General features: G+C 43.2%; 1 protein-coding gene and 1 long non-coding RNA gene across 2 annotated transcripts; one reads left to right on the top strand and one right to left on the bottom strand.

Annotated features, from left to right (window-relative positions):
- Window positions 1-2,063: 2,063 nt before the first annotated feature.
- On the bottom strand, window positions 2,064-19,846 carry LOC139828060 (uncharacterized). The gene is made up of 4 exons (XR_011739229.1): window positions 19,723-19,846; window positions 13,242-13,339; window positions 2,993-3,242; window positions 2,064-2,447 (listed from the first exon to the last, which is right to left on the bottom strand). It is a non-coding gene; the product is annotated as an uncharacterized lncRNA (long non-coding RNA).
- On the top strand, window positions 19,176-23,542 carry FGF4 (fibroblast growth factor 4). Its single transcript, XM_065839914.2, has 3 exons — window positions 19,176-19,834; window positions 20,669-20,772; window positions 22,446-23,542. Exons 1-3 carry the CDS (start codon window positions 19,531-19,533, stop codon window positions 22,620-22,622), a joined length of 585 nt encoding a protein of 194 aa, XP_065695986.1. The 5' UTR covers window positions 19,176-19,530; the 3' UTR covers window positions 22,623-23,542.
- The last annotated feature ends 236 nt before the right edge of the window (window positions 23,543-23,778 follow it).

Raw genomic sequence — 23,778 nt, forward strand, 5'->3', positions numbered from 1 at the left:
GAGGCAAGACAATAAGGAACTGGAATTTAATCTGTTTTAATAGCATGTTGAGCGCCTCCTGAGAGGATATAACCCAATCTAGGTTTCTTTTAATACCTTTTTTTCTAGAGGATGAGGATAGACTCCTGACCCACAGCTCAAAGCAAGGTAAGATTACTTTACCATAGCATTAATACTGCTTCTTGTTTTAAGTTCTAATAAATGTTGGCTTGTCTATCAAGGACAAAAAAACAAGAAAGTTTTTCTGATTTAAAGAATTAATATTTTTAAAAATATGATATTTTTGCAACGGCACTATCTCCTGGCATAAGCTAAACACTCCATCAAAGTTCTCCACAAAAAACTTCAGTTAAAAAAATATATATTATCTGAACTGCTACATCTTTGTATCCATTTCCCATGGCATCTGTAGTGAGATGAAAAACTCTAAATCTATGGAACAATAAGATTCTTAGAAAACAAATAAACCCTTATAAAATAATACCATTTATAAAGTCTACATGTGAAATATTCTGGTCTTTGAATATTGGAACAAGGTCGCAATTTCAGAGGTGAATTGGAAAGGTAGGCAAGAATTTGCTTTCTTGGTAACTTCTGGAGCACATTCTAGGTTATTGCCCATGTAAAGAACATGTATGGCTAAACAGAATATGTATGGCTAAACAGAACATGTATGGCTAAACAAAGAAAGAGCATTTTTTTTCTTTAGAAAATAAGGAAGCATTTGGTCAAAAAGCAGTGGAAAGACTGAAGGACACTTTGCAAGTCTTTTCCACACAACCTTGATAAAGCAGAATGGGAAGGGAAACACACTGATTAAAATGTAATCAAAGAGAGATAAGAAAAACACTTTTACACCTTGAGCTACTATTGTGGTGCTGCTCCCTCTATGAGATTGACAGAGGAAAAGAAGAAAAGCAGAAAGGGCTGGGGTGGGGGAAGAAGAAACAGACTCAGTTTAGAAAACTGCCCTGGAGAACCCTGCCAGGTGAAGGCCTGTGGGCAGAAACCAGTGTGATGCTTCGGGAACTTGGCTCCGCTCTCCAACTCTGTTGTATTTAAGCTGCTGTTCAACTTTGGTGCTAGTGAAAAGGGGCATTTTCAATTAATTCTACATTTCAGAGAGGAAGGATGGCCAGTTTTCTTGCTCCTGCAAATATATAAACCTGCCCAAAGTTCTAGGAGTATCAAGGTTCTGTGAGATCTCTTCCTTCTTTTTGCTTTCAACAAAAATATTCAGAGTAAAGCCAAGTCTTTTCCTTTTTGAATAGTTCTGTGCCAACTTTTGCATAGCTTCATTACAGTTATGAGAGGGGAAATGGTTTTGGATCAGCTGAATTAATTGCAAATTGATTTAATGGGTCCAATTACTGAATTTGAGTAACCAAGGTTTTGAATAACTGAGATACTTTTCAATGTAAGCAACAAATACCAGGGATAGAACTGTATTATAGGAAACAGAGACGATGACTGAGCTTTGGATAATCAAGATTCTAGTTTGTATCATGTGTGCTTTGGCAGCAGCTGATTCCTGTAGGAATAAAAAAGTAAGAACATGTGCAAACTGCACTATGACACTACCACTCTGACCTCGTCAACAACTTCAAGGTCATCATTAGGAGACTCTTCAGCTTTTTTTCTTCTTTTGCCTGGTTGCACGTGGGTTGTTAAGATTTATTACAATCATTGCAAGAGAACACCTGCTGAATGTCAAAAGATTCCTGGGAAACTTCAAGTGTTTTGCTAAGGCAAAACTACACCTTTTACACAGCTTTCAGGAATCCAGCTCCATGGAACATGGTTTAGTCTTCATTGATTTTTTCGTGCTCTGAAGTAGAAGCATAACCACAAATGATATTCAGAAAGATATTTGTCCTCCAGGTAAATTTACCTGAGTCTCAAATGATACATCTTGCTTCCTGGGATTCCTGATATATTAATATATCATTCTGAGCAAGGACCAGATCCTTGACTGAAGGCGCTGGCATTGCTGTGCCGGCTTTGGTGAACCTGTGAGGAATCACCCCAGCTGAGCATCTAATCAGGTGGCCAAGCAGTGTCTAAATGTATTAGGGAAAATTAAATTGTCTTGTGAAATTAATACTAAACAAACATGAAAAACATCTTAATGCTTACATTTCATGAGGTTTGTAGTGAAATTTGCCATGCAACTCCTTTGGTTATGTTGCGGTTTTCTTCCCCTACATCACCATTTTATTTTCAGCTCAGTGATTCTCTTTTTTTTTCGTAAGCGATGAAACTCTGTCTGCTTTTCAAGACTAATATATGGCCCCTGAGTGAAGGCAAGGCTGTGATTCAAATCAAGAGTTCTGTTGACATTATAATCCTTAGGAGCACAGCTGGAGCATTTCATGAACGGTAGCAAAGACGCTCCATTGATTTACTGCCTTGGTATTCAATCAGGAGTCCATGTTCTGTGTCGTTAGCTGCAACATACAAAAAATAACTCAGTGAACTTCTAATTAAGGCATTTAGCTTCTTGCCTATCTTGTAAGAAAAGATTTGCGCTATATATGAGATGTTGCTGCTTTTAAGGATTCTCCCCTATTTTTATAGCAGGAGAACTTCAGGCCCTAAGAAGGTCCTGTGGGCTATAAACGGGATTATACACCAAAGTTGCTCTCTGACCCTTCCAAGCAGAAGACGAAGCAGTGCGGGATGGCAGGAATTCTTGTGCATCTCCCCCAAGCTCTGCACCTTTTCTTTTTCGTTCCAGTTTTCCGTAAACCTTTCCTCGCCGTAATCAGCCCTCAAGCACCAAAAAAATATTGAAATAAAATAGTCACCCCATTTCTCTTGAGAGCTGCAAAGGGGACCCACAGCTCTGCTTCTGGGTGGTGAATAAACCCTTCCCCTCCTGCGGTGCCAGCCCCCAGCCCCAGCATGCACGAGAGCAATTTCCAAGCCGTGCTTTTTCCCGTCTCGCCCCTCGTTCCCGGTCGGAGAGCGCGCGTTGCCAGCCCCCGCTGACCTGAAGATGAGAGTTCCCTAGATTGTTTCCAGCTTGCACCGCGAGCCCCGCTGAATGAATAGCACTCGCAGTATTTTTGGGGTGGTGACTCACAAGAAAGTCATGAATGCCCCCTTAGGAGGCTGTCAAAAGCCCCCCTGGTAAGAAGTGTTTTGTTTTTCCTGTTTTCGTCGTCCAGGCTGCCTGCAGATATTTCCACAAGTCTCCAATATGGTTTTCTCAATTCGTTGTCCAAGCAGCAAGTTGTACCCTAAAAGGTAGCAGAGCAGAGATTCAGACCCTAATCTGACACCATTCCTGTTTATCATCCCCTATAGCCAGGACATACAGCCCTTCTAGTCATCTCAGAGGGTACCAAAGTGCCATCCAGGACCAAAGCCACCCAAGCTCCCAAATGCCTTTCACTTCCTTACCTGCTTGTTCATTTCAATGGTACTTTTGGCAGCTGAACACCACGGAAATTCAAGGGTTTAGGGATGAAAGTGTCTTTGCAGATCTGGTAGCAAGTGCATCAAGTCATATTTCCTACCTTCACAAAGTGCTTCAGAAACTTTATTGATCCTCTCAAAAATAATATGAAGTAAGATTGTTGCCCCAGATAGTTATTTATGCCTCCAAGAGTTATAAGATTAAAAGACCAAAGAAAAGTTGGTGTTGAAGTCGTGTCTGGATTCAAAAAGGGGCTCAGAACAGCCGTAAGATCCAGAGTTGTGAGTGTTATATTTGGACTGAAAAACAGCTGTGAAAAGGAAAAATGGCATATATCCTTTTTCATTTTTTGTCTGAACATGCAGCAGGAGATACAGCGCTTCAATAGAATGTGTTGCCTGCTTAGCTTCTTTCATCTCTGACATTAATATTCTTCACGTGCCTTCATTGTGGTTCAAGCCCTCGTAGCGTTTGGGTTTCCAACCTCATCTCACTGAGTCAGAGCTCTGCTAAAGCCACCCTGTGCCAGGGAGGTGGTAGTCAAGACCTTCCTTGATGTCTGTTGGCACATCTAGAGCTTAGCGACACAAAACTTACTGAAAAATTCTTCACAGGGCCCATCGCCCTTTTATTTGACTTACATTTTTAGGGCTGTGTTCTCCAGGAGGTGAATAATGGCAATATGACAACACTATGAAATCACAAGGCTGGTTCTCAGCTCAGCAGCAATCCCTTCATCAAGGTGATCCATCAACCATAAAGACCCTATCATCTTTTCAAAAATGGGCTGTTAGGAGCCCTAAATAATTCAAAAGAAAGCTCAAACCAAAACTTTTGAGCCTGGAAATCTCACACGGCAAACCAGAACAGACCTCTCCTGAATCACTCTGGGCTTTACAGGTTGATGAACCGAGTCTGAACCCTGTGAAATGTGCAACCATGGGGACCAGCCTCTTGTCCCAGGGTTACCCTGCAAGTGGATTAACTGTTGCTTCCCAGGGTGACCACACATCCTGGGAAAAGCTGGAAAAGTGTCTGGAGATACTAGGCAGGACTGTAAGAACAAAATTGTGTGTTTCTGGGCTTCTGGGAATAATATTTCCCCTGTCAATTTGCTATGAACAACTGGGTCTAGAGAGTGGCTGAGAACAGAAAGGCTGGATCGACATCTTCGTTATTTAAGGGTACAGTGCCTGCTGCAATGGGGACCTGACTTTCGTGACCCTTTTCGATATAACAAAACCAAGTAGAATAATAAGTGATTAATGGCTGTAGGTTTATTGTTGCTCTATGGTTGCAACAGAAGCATTCACTGAAAACCTCTCTCAAGAACTGTTTGGTGTATTCCTTTTGGAAATATTTAGCTGTGATTTCTCTCACTGGCATGAAGAGGAAGAACAGCTACATCTCACTTTCAGAACCACAAAAAACTTTCTAGTCCATGTATGGTTAAAAACTAAGTTAAGACCTGCAGGAGCTGAATGACAGTATGTAGATAAACCAGCCATGAAATATTTCTGTTATCGCTAGTTTAAAAGTGTTTCTTGACGTTATTCTTGTCAAACAAACAAAATATTCCATAATATTTTTTTCTCTCGGAGTCTGGATTCTAGCTTAGTGAAAATCAATGGGGAAAAAACACCCCGCTGATTTAAACAGTGCGGGATCTGACATTAGTAAAATAATGTCATGTAAAATAATGAGAGCATAAGGTTTATGACTGCTTATTTGGTGGGGCTGGGGTTATCCAATGGGAGAAATACTACCAAAGTCCAGCAAGATATGGTTACCAGGCAGGAATCCCAGGAGATTCTGTTACCGCACAGGAATCCCATGAGACAGTATTATCAAGAAGGAATCTGTAGCATTCAGTTCACGACGAGGCAGTAATATTAGATTTTTAGAATTAAATCCCATAGTATCTTGTTTTATAAGAGTTGGCACAGAAGGGAACAGAGAAAAATGCAGTGGAAGAAAGATGTCTCCCTGGAACCTGAGCTGGAAGCCCTAATCATTACACCAATTTCTAGCAGAAATAAAACATCACAGATTTTCCTCATAATCCTGAGGTATTTTTACTGAACACTATATCGGTCACTTATTAGTGAAATAATTAGTATTTAATTTTATTTAATTAATCAAATACAGATTGGGTCGCTAGAACACCAAGGCGTTAATACTATTGGCACTTTTTTTGATGGACATAAATAACTTTGGAATTTTTTATTCATAACAGATTTTGCTTTTATCATGAGTAGTACTAGTTTGTGTTGTACATGTGCAATATGGCTATTTGACATCGGCATTAACCAAGCTAATGAACTGGTCAAATCAGTGTCTTACACTGCATGTTTGTGTGATGCCTCACACGATGTTTGCAGCATTTGAACAATACAGAAATGTAAAAGAATTAACAAAACAATGTGTTTTCCTCATTATCTTTCTCTCGTAGTACCACTAACACCGGCATATTTGGCAAGAAGTGACTGGACAATTGTTTCAAGAAGACCTGACTTAATTTCAGCTTCTCTCTGGAGATTGCTACACTTGTGCTTTTTGAGAGCCTTTTGCCAGCAATAGAGAACATCTTCAGAAAGCTATCACCAAGATGCCCCAAGGAGGAAACTAAGGCTCGCTATTTCAATTTAATCACAACAGTTAAGTCCGAATGCTCATCTTCTCTTAAATGTACCATTTTGCCTGCCTGTATCACAGTATTTAATCAGATAAACTTCCATCAAGGACAAAAGTCCCCTTGATATGAAAAGTGTTTAGTGTGAAGAGACAGATCGATTTTGTGATTAGTCTGAATAAAGGCTGAGTAAGTGTTAAATTAGGATCTAATACCAGATTCCAGGTGCACTTTTAATTCACCAGTGTTTCTAAATAGATCCTTTCAGAGACATATCTGAAGTTGTGCTTTGGAAGGTGAGCGACAGACACAGTAGGACACAAACTCGCATGGCCCCACACCAACAGAGTCAGGAACGTGTTGAGATGGTTCATCTCTCAAAAGTTTATTTTATTGAAGAGAGAGACAGGAAAACTGAGGACTTAAGGTGAGAGTCTAGAAGGGAGAGTGGAAAACTGTTGAAAAGAGCATTGGTAATTATGCTGGGACATTTCAAAGATTGATCAACAGGGCTGCCAAGCACAGCTGCAAGGATCAAGACTGAAAGCCACCGAGGAGAGTGCAGTGGCCCCACAGATGTCACTGCTCCTTGGATCCTCGGTGTGACACGGGGACAGACGTCCCAAAGCATCGCATCCTCCTGGCTGCACTGACAACAAAGGTGTCACCCACGGGACAGCGTCAGATATTCCTGACGCTTTTCAAAGCTGCGGAAGGACTTGTCCCTGGTATTCAGATGTGATTACAGCAAGCTGAACAAAAAAAGAAGAAAGGAGGTGGCAGGAAGGAATATAAACCTCAAGAGGCATTAGCTTGTTTGCTGTGTTTGAGAATACATTTGCTTGAGTGCCTGTGAACAAGAAAGCAGGCACAGCTGAATAGCAGGCTTAAGGAAAGTCAGTTTAGCTTCAGAAGAGGCTGTACATACACTGATCAGATCTTAACCCTAAAAGACATAATCAAACAACGGTGTGAGCGTGGAAGACTTCTGAATGTGCTAAGTGGACCATTAGAAAACACAACACCTATAGTGGGGATACTGGTGTCACAGAGGTACTGGGGAGATGACAAAGAGAGATTACTGGTAGTGACAGATGGAGAAGTTACTGAACCCACACAGTGGAGAGATGCAAATCACAACTGTAGTGCTTTTATGATAAGGATTTCAACTCAGAAGGTAATGGTTTGGGACCATTAGTTCACATACCGTGGCTTTACCTGACAGACCTCAGGTGCTAATGGCTTGTCCTGGTGACAACAGGGTTGCATCACCCCAGATGTCCTGGGACATCCAGATCACCAGGGTCTTTGTGAGCACCTGAGGACTCCCCACAAACCTCTGATGTGCTTTCTGCTCAGTGTATGACATTGTACTTCTGTCCAGAAGGCTATGAAAATGTTAAGTGGAACATCACATGTGAGTGAACCCCACAGTGAGATTCATTCTCTATGCACAGTGACCAATTTCATGTGTTGTTACGAGAAGAAAAAAAATGTCACACAACCAGATCATCTTGGAAGAATTAATAACATTAGTATGTTCAACACCAAGCTGGAAGGCAGGACGATAGTTTGTAGATCTCTTGAGACTGACAACCTGGCAGGGAAGTCTCCTCATCTATAAGAAATCATTGACATTTCACAAAGTCTGTCTCATGCTGCTCAATTAATACCTTTTTCTTAAAGCTTCTTCCAAAAGCTTTTTCTCTTGTATTACAAATAAATAATTCTCATCTTCACTTGCCTCCCCAGAACCTTTCACAAATACTTTCTGCATTGTCAACCTTACCAACAGCATCTCCTACGCTGTACGAATACGTATGCAATGTATATTTTCAAATATTTAACTTAGGAGTCCCTTTTTTTTCAGCGGCAGAGTGGTGTTTTTGCAGAGTGGAGTTGCAAAGCAGTCTATGCAGCAAGTCACAAGTTTGAGACTTGGAGCAGAAATCTGGTCATGAATTTGGTTTGGGATTTATTGCTCGGCAACTTGGAGCACAGCGAGTCAACAGCTGGCTCTCTAGCCAAAACACACTGGCAAACAGAGAAAAATTGTCATGGTAACAGCGTTACAGCACAAATTGCAATGGCACTCTGGTCTACTGAGGGAATTCCTAAGTGGTACCACAGTAAAAATTATGACTAATAATAACCAGTAATAGTAACTATTGCTACTACTAATAATAGCAAAAATTATATTTATACTATAACAACAGCGAGATATATTTGGCTAGTATTTGGTGACTCCAAATTGCTCTTTAAACACGTCTGGCTGATTTCTTATGAGCTCTCTGCTGAGGTATTGCCGTTCCTCCAGCAGTGTAGGGTTAGTCCATGAGCAGAGAAGTTCTGTATGTCCCTTTCTGCAGCTAATGGAAATGTCTTTCCCTTATTCCTAATCATCACAGGAGCTTATATACTGTATATACATATATTTAGTAACATGCCACTTTGTCATAAATGAGTGTGGTGTGGGCTATGGAAGTGCTGAAGCCCCTGGAGGAGCGGGAGTGTTGGGTACAAACCACTGCAGCTCTAAGAGGGAAGAATTCCTGGAGCCACTTCCCCAACATCATCGAATCATGATCTGATGTATTTGGGAGCTAACTCTGCAGCCTTTGTTCAGGTTGAGCTGAAAGCACCATGAAGCATGAGAATAAGTTGCAAAATATACCTCAGGTTTGGTAAAAAACAATGGCATTTTGTTAGTGTTAAATAATATACTACAACAGTACAAGGTTTGTTCCCGCGATCCTGAATCATCATTGCACTTGCACCTGAGCTGCTATAGGACAGAGTTTTGCAGCAGCTTTTTTATTTATGCTCTATAATTTTCCTTCTGCAATGTAGGGAAAATACCGTGGTGATGGGGGAGGAACTTTCTAAGCTCTGCAAAAGTCTAAGGTGGAACACACTTGCCAGCACCATTCTTCTCCCTTTCCTTATTCCTCCCAGCTCCACAGCAGCAACCCCAGATAAACCCCTTCCTGGGGCAGTGTGAGAAAAAACAGGTGAGTTTTAGGGGGAAAGGAAAGGAGGAGATCCAACTGCAGGTGTAACACATCCCCAGATTGCAATATGTGTGTTATGGGTGATACTGCTTGCCTCTTCAAATGCCGAGAGTGAAAACAGTCACTACCACCAAAAATAACATTAAATCATTTTGGCAGCAGTTCAGCAGGAACTTCCAGGCAAACAAACAGCATGGCTTTGGGGCTCTTGCTCCCTCTGACACCTTCCAGTCCTCAGCCAGTGGGATTTTACTGGGGCCACAGGCCAGCATGCCATGAAAAAAGCTACTGAGCCAGGCTTTCCATCTGTTCTCTTAGCGTAAAATAGAGTCAGCACCGACAAATGCCCAACTTCCCTGGCTTCCTTGGTTGGTAGGATCTTTAGGACTGAATATCTCTCCAAGATTTGCTTTGGTTTGACATGGTGCCCTAGTCCTGGCATAATGTCTTGACCAGCTTCACCTCCCCTTCTACAACCACCATTCTTGTGTGGGACAAGACACGACCTGCCCCATCCTCTTCTTATAACCAATATATAAATAGATAGATGCCCTTCATCCACTTTGTTATCTTGGCCAATAAAGACTAAATAAAGCTGACCTGACTGCAGTGATTTGTAATCACAGCATGTAGAAACACTATTGAAAACTAGCAGCTGCTTGAGCATTTTGGAAGACAAGTCACTTCAGTGGGTAATTGTGTTTGGTGTTTTGTCCTGTTTGTGGTTTGATTATAACTGAAGTCCTAGACTGATTTTTTTTTTCAGAAAAATAATAGTGGGAATGATAATGATATGTACAGTGTTGTAAGTGATAGGAGTGGTATTTTACAGTAAGGGCTATTGTATCATTATGCTCCTTCGTTTTCCAATCCAAGAAATAGTCCTAAAGACTCCGATGCTGCTTATTTTTTCTGAGTTCCTGTATTTGAACTTCAAGTGACAAGCAGCCTCCTAGTATAATGGTCCAACAACTCTCAGGAATATAAATTTACAATTTAAATAGTGAAAGGAAGAGGAAGAAGAACACAGATCAATTTTGACAGGATTTTTTTAAAGACAGAATCCTTTTTCACCCCAATACTGTTAGCAAATGTATTTTTTATCCCCTGAAATAAGTGGATATTCTTAAAACTCCAGATGATTTTGTAGCATCTCATTCCAGCATTATGAAGTTACATTAAGGTAGCCAAAAATCTTTGTTTCGCAATTCCAGAGTAATGTTAGAAGGTCGTGGATGAACTGAAATCAGCCCCTCTGATTTTTCCCGGTTCTTTATATACTGAATTGAATCGTGTGCAGCTTGGCCCACGCTGGTCAACAAGAGCTCTGCCGTGCTCCTTTTGTGGTGGAGGGCGTGCTTCGGTGGTTATTATAAGACTGTAAGACTTTGGGGTTCGCAGGGCTTTTTCTGGCCATGTCTCTGACTGAGTGGAATATTTTGTGACTGTATATAGCACGTGGCAAATAGCACAGCAGTGACTGCACAGCACTGTCTGAATTCCCAGGGCAGGGAGTTTTCACTTCAATGTGTGTCGTTCCCATCCCACTGCCCCGATTCCAACAGCTCATGTGTATATTCTCCATTCCCATTAATATCAATAATAATGCACATGGAGATTCATATCAAATGAATCATCCTGAATTGGTTTGCTCTTAACCTAAAAACAACGTCTCTAGTTGGGATTTGACTTCCCGTAGTCTCTGCTTCTTTTATTTTTTCCCCATTATCTCAGGAAGTTACGTGGAAATGAGTGAGAATAGAGTTTAGTTTCGTACCTTTCATGCAATAATTTATCCATTTTTCCAGTACTAGTAGCAAAGTGAAAATGTTGGAGCTGTGGGACATGTTCTGCTCACCTGTGACAGCTAACAGGTTTTAGATGACCACACTGTTACACTCAACATTTGCAGGACATACATATTCAGGAAGGAGACCTGGCTTAGTCCCAAGTGGTTTCAATCCACCAATGAAGGGAATGATGGATTAGTCCTGGGAAACTATTAAGAACACCACAGTCTTCATTTTGTTGTTTTCTGCCTGGTTTAAGCCTGTTTTGTTTTGGTTTGCTTTCTCAAGGCAATATTTAAAATGGTAATTTCAAGTTTACATTTAACTCATTCGACATCTTAAAATAAAAAGCAATCCTAAGCGAGGTAAGTTTCTAAGTTAATTTCCTGGGGATGTCTTCCCACAGAACACATTGGCAATATGGAAAATGTACATTCTTTTGGTCCAAATATAAACATATTTTGAAATGGAATAAAAAAATTGTAAAATGAATGTTCATTGCTGAAAGCTGAGGACATTGTGTGGCTTCACTGACCAAACCTAGTTTCCTTCTTTTATCTGCAGGAACAATAGTAGACCCTGTGAGGAATGGACCCTTGGAGCAGTACTATCACACCAGGGATCATCCAAAAGGAGGTAAGCAATCTCCTTTTTTCTTTTGCTTGTTTATTTTTCAACCTGCATCCCTTAGTTCTTGTAATGCTGATGTTGCTATAGCTCTTGTAGCTTTATTAGTGAAGTGAGAAAGATGACAGGGAAATTGAGGTAATACTAAAATAGTTGACTAGAACGAAGTTGCTCTGGGCCTTGAATGACAGGAGGAATTAAATGATTAAGATAAAAATCATGCAATGCTGTATGCAATCTCCATGGGTTTTTTGATGTCAAGGAGATTTTTCTGGGCAAGGATCATTCATCCAAAACTTATTTACTTATGTCTTGTGTGATCCAAACTTGGAGTGAAAACTGGCTCCCATAATAATCTATAAGGCCTGTTATTAAATAGCATAAAGAGAGTTAATAACAAATGTGCCAAAATCTAAGACAAATCTTCTAGACAAGTCTGTTGAGATTACTGATGCATCTGTTGACAGATAACCTGTTTTACACATTTCTGCAATATGCTTCTTAGCTATGTATCTGGCTTCCTACCTTTTTCAAAATGCTTTGAAGGGGAAGAAGTTGCATTTAACCCAATTATTACTGCTGTCACTACTTCCAAGCAACACAGAATTTGATGGGTAACCTCCGTGCCGGTTGGTGTTCAAGCTCTAGAGTTGTTACCTGTCTACACTTCGCAGCTTGCAGTTTACTTTTCAAAAACTGACCCAGGAAACCGTACAGTTGTTTCTGGCTGACTTCATCAGGTGTGATGTAGTGCTGAGCTGGGTACTTGTCTGAGCAAGCTGTCTGTTAAACTGTGTTTTTATAATTATTTTCAGGGCCTTTTTTTTTGCCAGAGTGCGAGTTAAAGTTTTGGCCATTGCCAACACCATTGGTAGTTATTAGGAAAGAAGAGTATTTGGAAGGGTTTCAGGCCATCTGTGTTCCGATCCCCACAGCCCATGAGGGAGCATGGCGTGGTGCTCGTCCAAGATCAAAGGACCTAGATATATGTCATGGTGCAGGTGAGTGCCATGGTCCTGCTGGACCTGTGCAGCTCTGCTGTCCTTGGGGTCAATGTCAGCACCGTAGGTTATCTGCACACTGTGCCACATTGGCCAAGCTACTTGTCTAGAGAACCCCTACCATGGCAATTCATCAACCCCAACAGACCACACAGGTCTTCTACAGTCTCTCTGGTCTTGAGTCCCTCTCTGCCACCGCAGATGTACATGAAGACATCTCATCTGATGGCAGCGTATCTGCCCCTCACTGCCCCGGCAAGTAATGGGTTGGGAAGGAGGGTGGCAACATCCAGCTCATGGAGGTGTTCTGAGGATACGACCATTCACCTCCTCAGAGGACTCAGACCTTGCAGTGATGAGCACCATGAAAAGTCCAAGGGTAAACGAAGGAAAAGAGACATCCATTTGTTTCATGGTTGTGACACTAAAGGTCAACTGGAAAAGCTAGTCTCCTTCATGCTCGGAGAGGTTATGAATTGTACAGCTGTGTCCATATATGTTCTGACAGATTGTAAGTGGTGCTTTGCTGGGAAGTTCTAAAATTCAGCAATACACGTCATTTGCTTACAACAGCCAGTTTTCTTCACATTAGCCACCGGTAAAAAATGATTCATACAAGAGAGGCCACATGTTGAACAGACCCGTGTAAACCAATTATGCTGCACTCAAAGTCAGCTAAAACATTCTCACACAAAAAGTTAACTTAAGCTACTATTTCCCACAATAATAATAATAAAAATAAGCTTAACAAACACTTACCCTGATTCTCAAAACTCATTTTCTATTATGTTTCCTTTCACCAGTTTTGCTTGGCAGAGTGTCAAGCAATATGTCAGCAAAAGTATGTGTGCCATAATCTGACAAAAGGAAAAAAAGTATATTTTTAGTTTTCAAATGTTTATAATTTCAACAGGTAAAAAGAATACAGGACAAGGAAGAACAAAATAGCATATGCAGAAATGTCAGCAATGAATATGAAAGTATAAGCATGTGAGTTTTAACGTCAGAATGAGCCTGGCTGGGAACTAAGCTTTCTGAAAAAGCCCTACATTAATAATTGCAGCCCTCTGAACATATTTCTCCATCTAAGTTCTTAGCAGACTTCCCCCCAAAACTTTAAACTCCATGAGGATGAGGGCTGTGAGGCTATGGCAAAACCCTGGGACACGATTGTTCTCAAAAATGACCTGGCTTGACTGATGACTTCCTGGGACATTTCTGTTGTCCCATCCCTTCGAGTCCTGCTCTTCAATAACACAAAATCCAATGATACTCCCGAGGAGCCCTCAGATCCTCCATGTTCTCCAGAGAGAACCACACCACAGAAACGCATCTCAGGCTTCAGGAACGGGTACCAATCACAACATCAGTGAAAAATTCCACTTAGGGCTGCTAATTTCTCCCCTAGCTGGTTTTCACGACATTGCTCCCCAAAACTCATTTTCATGCCAGCCATAGTTCACACATTCAAGTAAGCACTGGCACCATAAAGGTGACTGTAGAAGATCCACCAGACAGGACACATCCTTCAGCCCTGCAGTTAAGGTCTGAATGTTTTTTAGTCATCCTTTACCCTGAATGTCACTTTCATGAAGGGCATTTGTTTCTGTAAGCCTGTCATCTTGTCCCAAGGATGGAGAAGACAGTAGAACAGCTACAGAAAAGGGAGACTAGTGCAAAACAAGAAGCACGTGCAGCAAAAAGGTTTGATAACAGAGCAAAAGCTGATGGAGCCAAGAAAACTACGGAAAATATGGAGCAATAGTGACAGTAGGGTTGGGAATTTTTGCTGTGAGGAAAGAATACTGAAGGAAAGTCATGGAGCAAAGATGCAGCCTGCAGAAACAGAGCGAGAAGCAGAGGGTTTCTTCACCTGAGAGCTGTTCATATGTCAGTCAGTGACAAGGACCAACAGGACAATGAAATAGTTTGTGATGACCACGTCAGGTTGCTTGGCTAATGGCCACGGGTCTCCCAGAGGGTCACTACCACCACACCACCACCTCGCACCTTTGAGCTGATGTTGCAGGAACAGTAACGTTACAGCTCAAAAGCAATAAACAAAAAAAGCTCAGCAGTTGAGAAAAAGGCTGCTAAGACATTGAATGTAGCTCACAGAAAATCAAATGTCTGTGGTTTGATCTTCCAGCTGGAGCTCCTTGGTGCCCATCTCTGCAGCAGTGGGTGTATATGAGCAGCAGAGTCACAAGCTGGAAGTGTGAACTGAACATCTAAACCCCTGAAGCCCCACGGATGGATGTAGTAATGTCTCCTCTGATCTCTGCTTTATAGAGAGGTGTACAACAAGAAGCAGAGGGGGCAGCTGTTGAAAAAGTCCATACCCATCACAAGCAAAATGACACCCAGTCCTCTCACTGATTCAGTCCAAATACACTGGAGAGAGGTTATTGTTGCCTTTGTTGTTTTCCCAGCATTGTTGCTGCCTGCTGCTATACTCCACTGCCCTTTTCCAATATATAACGCTGCGACATCACTCGAGATAATAAGGTTTTGATCATGGCAAGACGCTCACAACAGCAAACAGCCCAGGCACACAGAGATCAAATAGACCAGCTGCAAACAGAGAAAGAGAAAAAAAAGAAGTGCATATGACTCACTAGCTCGTGTGTGGGTATGTGTGTTATGCAGGCGGCAGGGGCTGGATGGCGAAGGTCTCCCAGCGACCCTGGCCATGTGGGGCTTGGGCCCCCAGCACCGCGCTGCATTCCAGCCGGTTCCTCTCCCGGGACCACTGGCCTTGCTCACACAGAGAGGCAGCCAGACGTGAACGTGAGAAAGCTTGCTCAGGCGAGTCCCTTCTGCAGGTCGCTCGGTAGTTGTCTTCCAAAATCATCATAATTAAAAGGGGCGTGCGCAAAGGGGGAGCTGGGGTACGGGCTTGCTTTTTACCATGTCTTCATAGCATGCAAACATGGTGAAAGGGATTCTTTCCTAACAATATACTTCTCCAGGCCCCTTCCAGTCCACTCCCCATCCTTCCAGATCAAAGGATCTCAGCACAATATTTGCCTTCAGCAGTAAAACTCATGAGCAATATCTTTCAGGGTCATTTACATGTGTTTACTGGGGTTAATAAATATGTAAATTGATCTTTAAATTGTGGACCTAGACCACTTTAGAGATCTAGACACAGAGCCACGTTTGGATGACTGCTCTGCCAGTGCAATTGCAGAATAATTTCCATGAAGTCATAAAGATATCCCAGATTCCTCCCTCTTTTTCCCTTTTTCTTTCAGAATAGGTGATATGGGGCTTGAATCTGGGTGTGGACCCAAATTTGGCGAATCCTTTCTTCTTTTTTATACTTTAAGCCTTGAGGAATTTGGAAAGCAGAGCTGTCTGAACTGTGACATGCCCATATGCTTCCTAGGGAACAGACCCAATACAAGGATAAAGACATTTTACCTGTTAGTATTTAAATTATTACTTTGAAAGGGCGTGTGACACAAGGCATAGGAGACGCACAGCAGTGGCATGATAAGAAAGATTCAGAAGAATTAATTACACAAAGATCTGGAGACACCCAGCTCCCATTCACTGCATGAAAGGGGATGGCACATCGGAGGGTCGGTTCCTGGGTGACACAGTTTCATTGGCTTCCATGGGGAATACGCTGCTTTGATGGTTTCCTATGACAATAATTTCCAATCGGAAATGTCTGTGTTGCAGAACAAAGACCCTGAGGGTCAGCAGCTTCCACCTGCCATTTACACCTGTTGCAAATTGAAAAAGCTGCAGTTCTGCTTTGCTTTCATCTCTTTGGGTTTTTCTCAGGTACGAAGAACTCAGTGATCAGAGGGCTTTGAAGCATCAGGACTAGTGTTTCATAGGTAGACTGTACACAAGCTCACACACACATGAATATGTAAAATTGGAAAGCAAAACCAAACCTCATAGTTTTGTTCTCAGTTGGAAACTTGTTGCTTTTCCTCTCAGAAAAACTCATTTGAAGCCTTCATGGGAAAAGTGACGTTGAATTCTGTAACAAGTTTAGGAATTAACTTGTAGAAGCGTCCCTTATTAATCAGTAATATGTGGCAATGTAATCTGATGTTCTGGTTGCTCTCTCTAACCATTTAGGACCTGATCTTACCAACTTATGGACTCAGAGCCTAACAGGCATTTTAGGACCCATTTCCTTACATCCCAAAGGGATGAAGGCACCACAGCTCACTGGGCCTCCAGCACACACCCCTAACTTCAAGAGTCATCAGGCTTTCACGTTCACAAGACTAAGACCTCCGAGTTTGTGCTTGTTTGGGTCAGGGACAATCACTGTCAGTGGCAGTGAGGTTGAGTAGATCTGGTCCTGATCCTTCAGCTATGAGTGTTGGACCACACTTGTGCTGCAGGAGCAAAGCTACCGGGTAGCTGTGTTGGCAGAATGCCACTCCTTGGCCTTATCCTTCAGAGGGTAAATCAACTTAATCCCAAATTCATCCACCGCCGTTTGCCAACAGCAAATCACTCAGGTTTTGGAGTGAGGTGGGATCATGCTGTTCTAAGGACCCCGGGGAGGGACAAGGTGTCCAGTGCAGCCCTCGCAGAACGGGGCAGTTTCCAAACTCATGAGCACACAGCCCTTTCATCCAGAACTGATCCATTGGGCTTGTCAGGTGTAAGAGGGGTCTGCATGGATCTGATGCAAACAGAAACGTAAATATCTGTGCGTTTGACCTCAATGCGTTTACCAGCCTGTAAACCTCCATAGAGAAAATAATCTAAATTCTGCTGTGTTTAAACACACACAAACAGAAATTAAGTTGTTTGACGTTGAGACAAAACTACACCTAGGAGAGTTTTGTCTCTATAACACCAGATCACAATCTCCCAGAAAGAAGCAGCAGCATCTCTTTTCCATCCTGAGAGGTGTGGTAGGAGAAATACACACACACACACACACACACACACACACACACGCACACACACACAGACTGTATATGCACCTCACAAGAAGAAATAAAAGCACATCATCTAAGTTTGCTTAGGTTTAGCGAAGGTCAGAGATTTTCGCACCTAGGTGAGCTGTCATCTGGCTTGGGGCAATTCTCTTTTCTCTCGCATCCTTTGCTGGAACAGCAGGAGAGCTTTACTGCCATGAAAGACTAAACTGGCCTCAGGCTATAAAGGGCTTGAGTCACAAACCACTTCCCCCAACACACACAGAGTTTTCTATTAATTCAGGACCCTCCAAAATTGTTCTAATGTCTCCTCACCTGTTGGTTCTGATAACCTGTTGAGGGCCGAGGCTTAAGTTAAGGGAGGTGACAAAACATATGGGATTTGCTCTAAACAAAGTAATTCTAGACTGATGTGGTCAGAACTTCTCCTACTTTTAAATACTGAGCTTCATTTCTATGAACTTAAACCAAATGAAGTAGTTGCCTAAGAACAACTGCATCGTTAAGACGCAACAGTAGTATCTAATTAAGTGCACGCATAGCAAAGAGTAGAAAACAATCATGTCATGAAAAAGCACAGCAATAGTTGCATGAATGGGCAGCGTCTAAAGCTCAGAAATAAATTCTTGTCACTACAGCCCCTGTCAGTACAGCGACCAAGAGGGAGCTGCACATGTCTTGTTCTCCAGAGCAATGCTGTGATTTCTGGTTTCTTAAAGGGATTTTTAGAATCAAAAATATTAAGACCACTTTTGAGCACATGCAGCCTCTTTAAATGTTTTCCTCTTTATTAAAGCCTTGGCCCTTTGTTATTTTTTTTTTCTTGGAAGTTATTTCATTTTTCATTTCTTAAACCTCCCATGCAACAACTATTTTGGCTTTTAATGAAGGGAATTTTTCTGCATCCAGCAAACTGTAAACCATGTCGCTTGGATACAGCAAAAGCTGAAATTCCACAGATTTTGACAAAGTCATACATTGTGTTGGGGAGAAAGTGTGCTGGGCATTCTTTGATATTTGTGTCCTGCATTAGCATTTGTAACAAAAGAGAAAAAGAGAAAGCAAGGGGAAAGTAAGAGAAAGCAAGGGGAAAGTAAGAGAAATAGAAGAAAGAAAGAGAGAGAGAAAGAAAGAGAGAAAGAGAGAAAGAGAGAAAGAGAGAAAGAGAGAAAGAGAGAAAGAGAGAAAGAAAGAGAGAAGAAAGAGAGAAGAAAGAAAGAAAGAGAGAAGAAAGAGAGAAGAAAGAGAGAAGAAAGAGAGAAGAAAGAGAGAAGAAAGAGAGAAGAAAGAGAGAAAGAAAGAGAGAAAGAAGAGAGAAAGAGAGAAAGAGAGAAAGAGAGAAAGAGAGAAAGAGAGAAAGAGAGAAAGAGAGAAAGAGAGAAAGAGAGAAAGAGAGAAAGAGAGAAAGAGAGAAAGAAAGAAAGAAAGAAAGAAAGAAAGAAAGAAAGAAAGAAAGAAAGAAAGAAAGAAAGAAAGAAAGAGAAAGAAAGATAGAAAGAAAGAGAAAGAAAGAAAGGAAAAGAAAGGAAAAGAGAGAGAATGAAGCTGCTGTGATGAACGCAACATAGGACCTTTTATTTTTAAAAGTTTGTGCTGTCCCTCTTGTTTAGCACTAGTGCTGCTCACCCTTTCTCTTCAAGACGCTTCGGAGTTGTTAAGCATCTAGGGGTGATAATTTGACTTTCAGCTAAACCGGAGGGCTGCAGCAGACAGCAGTAGGTGGTGATGTAATAGGTACCAACGCACATGGATATATAAATATCGTGGCTAGAGCTAAAGCGCTATGGCTGAGCAGCTATAGAAGAAGATCAGCACTTCAGACAAGACTCCTGGAGTTGAGATCAAGTTCAGAAGCTCTTGCTCCCGGGATTTGCTCTCCATGCAGCCAGCCCAGGGAAACCGCAGATCCTCGGGGGACTGAGCGCGGGGCTCCCTCCCTCCCCCGTCGCCTCGTTTTTTTGGGTTTTGTTTTGGTTTTTTGTTGGTTTTATTTTTTTTTTTTTCTCCCCCCTTCTCCCCTTCCCCCTCCCGCCCCGCTTTGACCTCAGTATAAAGTGGGAGCTGGGGGGTGAGCGTATTTTCGGAACGACCGCCCGGCGGCCCGTGGCTCCTCGCCCCTAGCCGGGATGCCTCTCCCCGCGGCGCTGCTGCCAGCGCTGCTCCTGGGGTTGCTGTGGCCGGGGGCGGTACGTGGCCGGTCCCCCCCGGGTCACCTCTCGGTCGGGCCCCGCCAGCGCCGCTGGGACGCTGCTCTGTTCGCCCGTTCCGTCGCTCGCCTCCCGGCCGAGCGCCGCGACGCCTCCCGCGACGGCGACTACCTCCTGGGCATCAAACGCTTGCGGCGTCTCTACTGCAACGTGGGCATCGGTTTCCACATCCAGGTCCTGCCCGACGGACGCATCGACGGGATCCACAGCGAGAATCGCTACAGTAAGCAGGAGACGACCCCCGCGCTGGGGCAGGTGAGCCGCTCCGCGCCCGCGGAACCGCCCCCGAGGGCGGTTCCGCGGGCGCGGAGCGGCTCACCTGCCCCGGAGAGTTGTATGTGCCAAAGGGAGGGTGGGTGCATCGCAGACCCCTAAGAAGTCCGACCGCCCACGGCACCGCGGTGCTGCCCGCCTCGGCTCCCCCGAGGGTGGCGGGCGCCGGGGGTAGCGGGGCGGCGGTGGAGCTCATCGGGCGCTCCGGCGGAGCCTGTGGGCGCTGCTCAGAGCCGCGCTGTCCCCTTGCCGCCGGCCAGGCATCAGGTGTCGGAGTTACCTTAACATCTGGAGGATGTGCCGTTCGTGGGCTGCCCACTCCAAGCAGGGGCTGGGAAGAGCTCAGCCAGGGCCCAGCTCTCCCCCAAACTTGAAAAGTATCTGCTGGGGACTTAACCCTGTGGCCCCATGACTCTGATATCCAACTGAAACAATAAGATCCTGGCGGGGTGGGATATAAGCTGCATGATGACAAATGTTTCATTTGCCCTAAGCACACTCTGGCTTATTTTAACCTCAGCTACACAGGAGGATGCCTGGGGGCAAAGTAAAAATAGATACTTAGCTAAAAGAAGAGAGGTCTCAGTATGGGGCATGGGGCAGAACATTGAGAGGGAGGCTGGGGTTCTGTGGCGACCCACAACAGTGCTGGTTGTGATCAGCATGGGGCATGGGGACCACACCATACTGGGGATAGGAGCCTCTGGGTGAGTGCAGCATTGACACCACACACTCCTTCAGGGCACAGGCCTTTGTCCCCCTGATTCCCATGTCTCCTGTGTAGGTCTGCTGGAAATCTCCCCTGTGGAAAGAGGAGTGGTGAGCATATTTGGTGTTAGAAGTGGACTCTTCGTGGCCATGAATAGCAGAGGCAAACTCTACGGATCTGTAAGTAGCCACCAATTGTGTGCTTGGGGAGGGGACCATGGCCAGCTGGGGTGACAGGTGTGCGTGGTGCTAGAAGCTAACCAAGCCCCATCCTTGCCCCTCCTGGGTTGGGCAACACTAAGCAGCCCTTGCTACCTTCCCAACAGAAGGTTGGCTTCATACTTCTTTGGTTCTCTCATAGAAACTATAGTCATCCAGCCATGGCTACCCATGGCTACCCATCTTGCCTACACATCAAACAGAGTAGTCTTCTGTGTGGCAAGACCTCAAGCCTCAGTCCATATCCTTCTTATAGTTGAGTATAAATATCCTTAAGCAAGTATGGCAATCACTCACTCCATCTCTCAGAGGGTACTTGAACTTGTGATCAGACAGGGGCCCCCAAATGGTCCTTTATGATGTGACGAATCAGTGCCTGTCACGTACCTGTTGATCACTCTTTGATAATGCTCTTGATAGGATTGTCTGTTCCCATGACAGTTCAGCATCCTCAGGGTTTGAACTTACAAGAAGGTAAATCTATTAGGAGACAATAAAGACCTTTTTTTATATATTGAATATTTGGAAAGGATCGAGGCATCTTATTAAATTTGCTTGAGGTGAACAATGATAGTGCATGTCTTTGCTCTTGCTGAGCTATCCTCCCACTTTTGAGTTCACCCCTGTATTCATTTATTCAGTGATTGGCATTATTTCAAACCCATGTTCCGGGGTGTCCTTCCTTACCCATGGCTTTTCTATTTCATGTCTCTCAGGTATGGTTTAAAAAATTTGGGCTGAGGAAGAGCCAAATTGTGTCAAAGTTAACTAGGGCATTTTCACATGATTGAAGTCATGAAGCATCCAGAATTATTTTCTTGGGCATCAGTCCTGTTACAAAGGATTTTGATTTATATTAAAGCTAAGCAGAATCAGTAACCAAAGTGCAAGAGCTCTCTTTGCATCATCTCTTATGAAGACCTGCTGCTTTGGTGTCCTGGATAAAGTAATTCCCAGGGGAGCATTCAGCTTGACAGGCTGAGACCTCTCTTACAAAACCCTAGGCTTTTGCTCAATAATAAGAGATGAGTTCATTTGTTCATGAGTTCATTCTCTAGATAACACCACACTTCTAACACCTGTCCCTCTTTGTACTTACTTGCAAACGATACCTCTCCACTGTTCGGATGCCTTTTGTCAGCTGCATTTTTCTGATCTGTTCACATGAGTGAATCCAAACCCTTCAACTTTAAAGAAGCAGAAAACACTGTCCACTCTGAGTATCTTTAAAATACTTCTTTCTCCTCAAACAACATGAGGACTTTTCAGAAGCCTCCCAAACCATTGATTGCTGGTTTGATAGCTGAGCACATAGGTGAGCAGGGCAGCAGAATTGGGCTTGGGCCTGACCCAACTGCAGCTCTGTTAAAATGTGCCCCTCTCGCTCGAGAGTGTGCACAGAGCTCCGGGTGTCCTCCCCACCTTTAGGGGTGCCTGGCCTGGCCACAGCATCCTTAAAGATCCTCTGAGTCCTGTTTGAAGCTTCTTTTGGGCGACCACTTCAAAAGGTTTCTAAGTGGGGGGGAGTCAGCTGCACGTTTCCCTGCAGCGCACCTTCTACACCTGGCAGCAAGAATATTTCCGCACCTGATGTTTAAAATTCCTTCCCTCTCATTCTTCCCTTTTCATTTCAGACTCATTTCAATGACGAGTGCAAATTCAAAGAGATTCTCCTGCCAAACAACTACAATGCTTACGAATCCAGGATTTATCCCGGGATGTACATAGCCCTGAGCAAAAATGGAAGAACAAAGAAAGGCAATAAAGTGTCTCCCACAATGACAGTGACACATTTTCTTCCTAGAATCTGAGACATCTCCCTTCAGACCTACCTCAGTACAAGGGAAGACGCAGAATGCATTTGGGGAAAAGAAACATGGTGCACTTTTACTGCAGAGTTTTATGCAAGAGTAGGTGTAAGATATTTAAGTTAATTATTTAAAATCTGTATATATTGCCACAAAATTTATTTATAGTTCAGATTTAAAAAAAAAACCTTCTGAAAACAAAACAAACCTCCAACCCAAGGTATTTCATTTCATGGTGCAACAGTAGAATCCTTCTGCTTTGTGGTTTATTTAATTTGTTTCTAAGTTATCACAGGTGTGCTGCTACTCCGTGTCCTAAACCAGGTGAAACTCAATTCCTGCATTACGATGTTTTGCACTGTTCGTGTGTTGTGCGGTATCTACGCTTGTACGCGTTTGTGTGTTTGTTTGTTATGGTGGCTTCATTGTCCTCTGTGTGTTTTCCAATCCCCCGTGGCTCCCCAAGCAGCTCTTGGCCTGGGAGCGGTGGCGGAGGTGCGGGCTGGGATGCCAGCACGGAGCCGCACACAATGCCTGACCCCTTTGTGCCGCGTTGCTATTCCATCGGAACAGGATCGGTTTACCTCAGTACAGAAAGAGCGGTGCTGAAGAGCTACCCCACAAATCTGTTTTTAGATCTGCCAGTGCTGAACTTTGAACTTTTCTGCACTCAGTCGTAGAGCTGCCGGGCAGGAGAGAGGTTTAAACCCCTATATAAACTCAGCAGAGTTGTTTTTTCTTAGTTTTTTATTTCAATTTAGGAGCGTACGATCTTTCCTAGCCCTTAATTAAAGCTTGTATTCAATATAATTGCTTGGCATTAGGCTAAAAAAGTGTCTGTCCCTCCCCCAATGAGTGCACTGTGCAACACGCTATCATGAATGAATTAGATTTTATTCAAATCAAATTCCCTTTCACATTTGGAGACTACATTCGTCAAAGTTGGTGAAACTCCATAACACTCATAAGTTTTTAAAAGGCAAAAGCTTTTGTTGATTCGTAGAAAACACAAGCTCCACAGAGAGAATTTAGATTGATTGCAAGAGTCTGAGGTTGTTTTGTACTATTTATTATTTTCGGTGCAGTATTTGGAAGGAGAAATATGCTGCTTTTTTTTCTGTCTCATTCCCTGACAAAGTTGATTGATTAATTTCTACCT

The sequence above is a fragment of the Patagioenas fasciata genome, chromosome 5 (assembly GCF_037038585.1).
Source record: "Patagioenas fasciata isolate bPatFas1 chromosome 5, bPatFas1.hap1, whole genome shotgun sequence".
Lineage (NCBI taxonomy): Eukaryota > Metazoa > Chordata > Aves > Columbiformes > Columbidae > Patagioenas > Patagioenas fasciata.

Coding starts and splice junctions, on each gene's coding strand:
- FGF4 (XM_065839914.2), top strand. CDS start 19,531: ATGCCTCTCCCCGCGGCGCTGCTGCCAGCGCTGCTCCTGGGGTTGCTG. Junction 19,835..20,668: donor CCACAGCGAGAATCGCTACA/GTAAGCAGGAGA, acceptor TCTCCTGTGTAG/GTCTGCTGGAAATCTCCCCT. Junction 20,773..22,445: donor GAGGCAAACTCTACGGATCT/GTAAGTAGCCAC, acceptor TTTTCATTTCAG/ACTCATTTCAATGACGAGTG.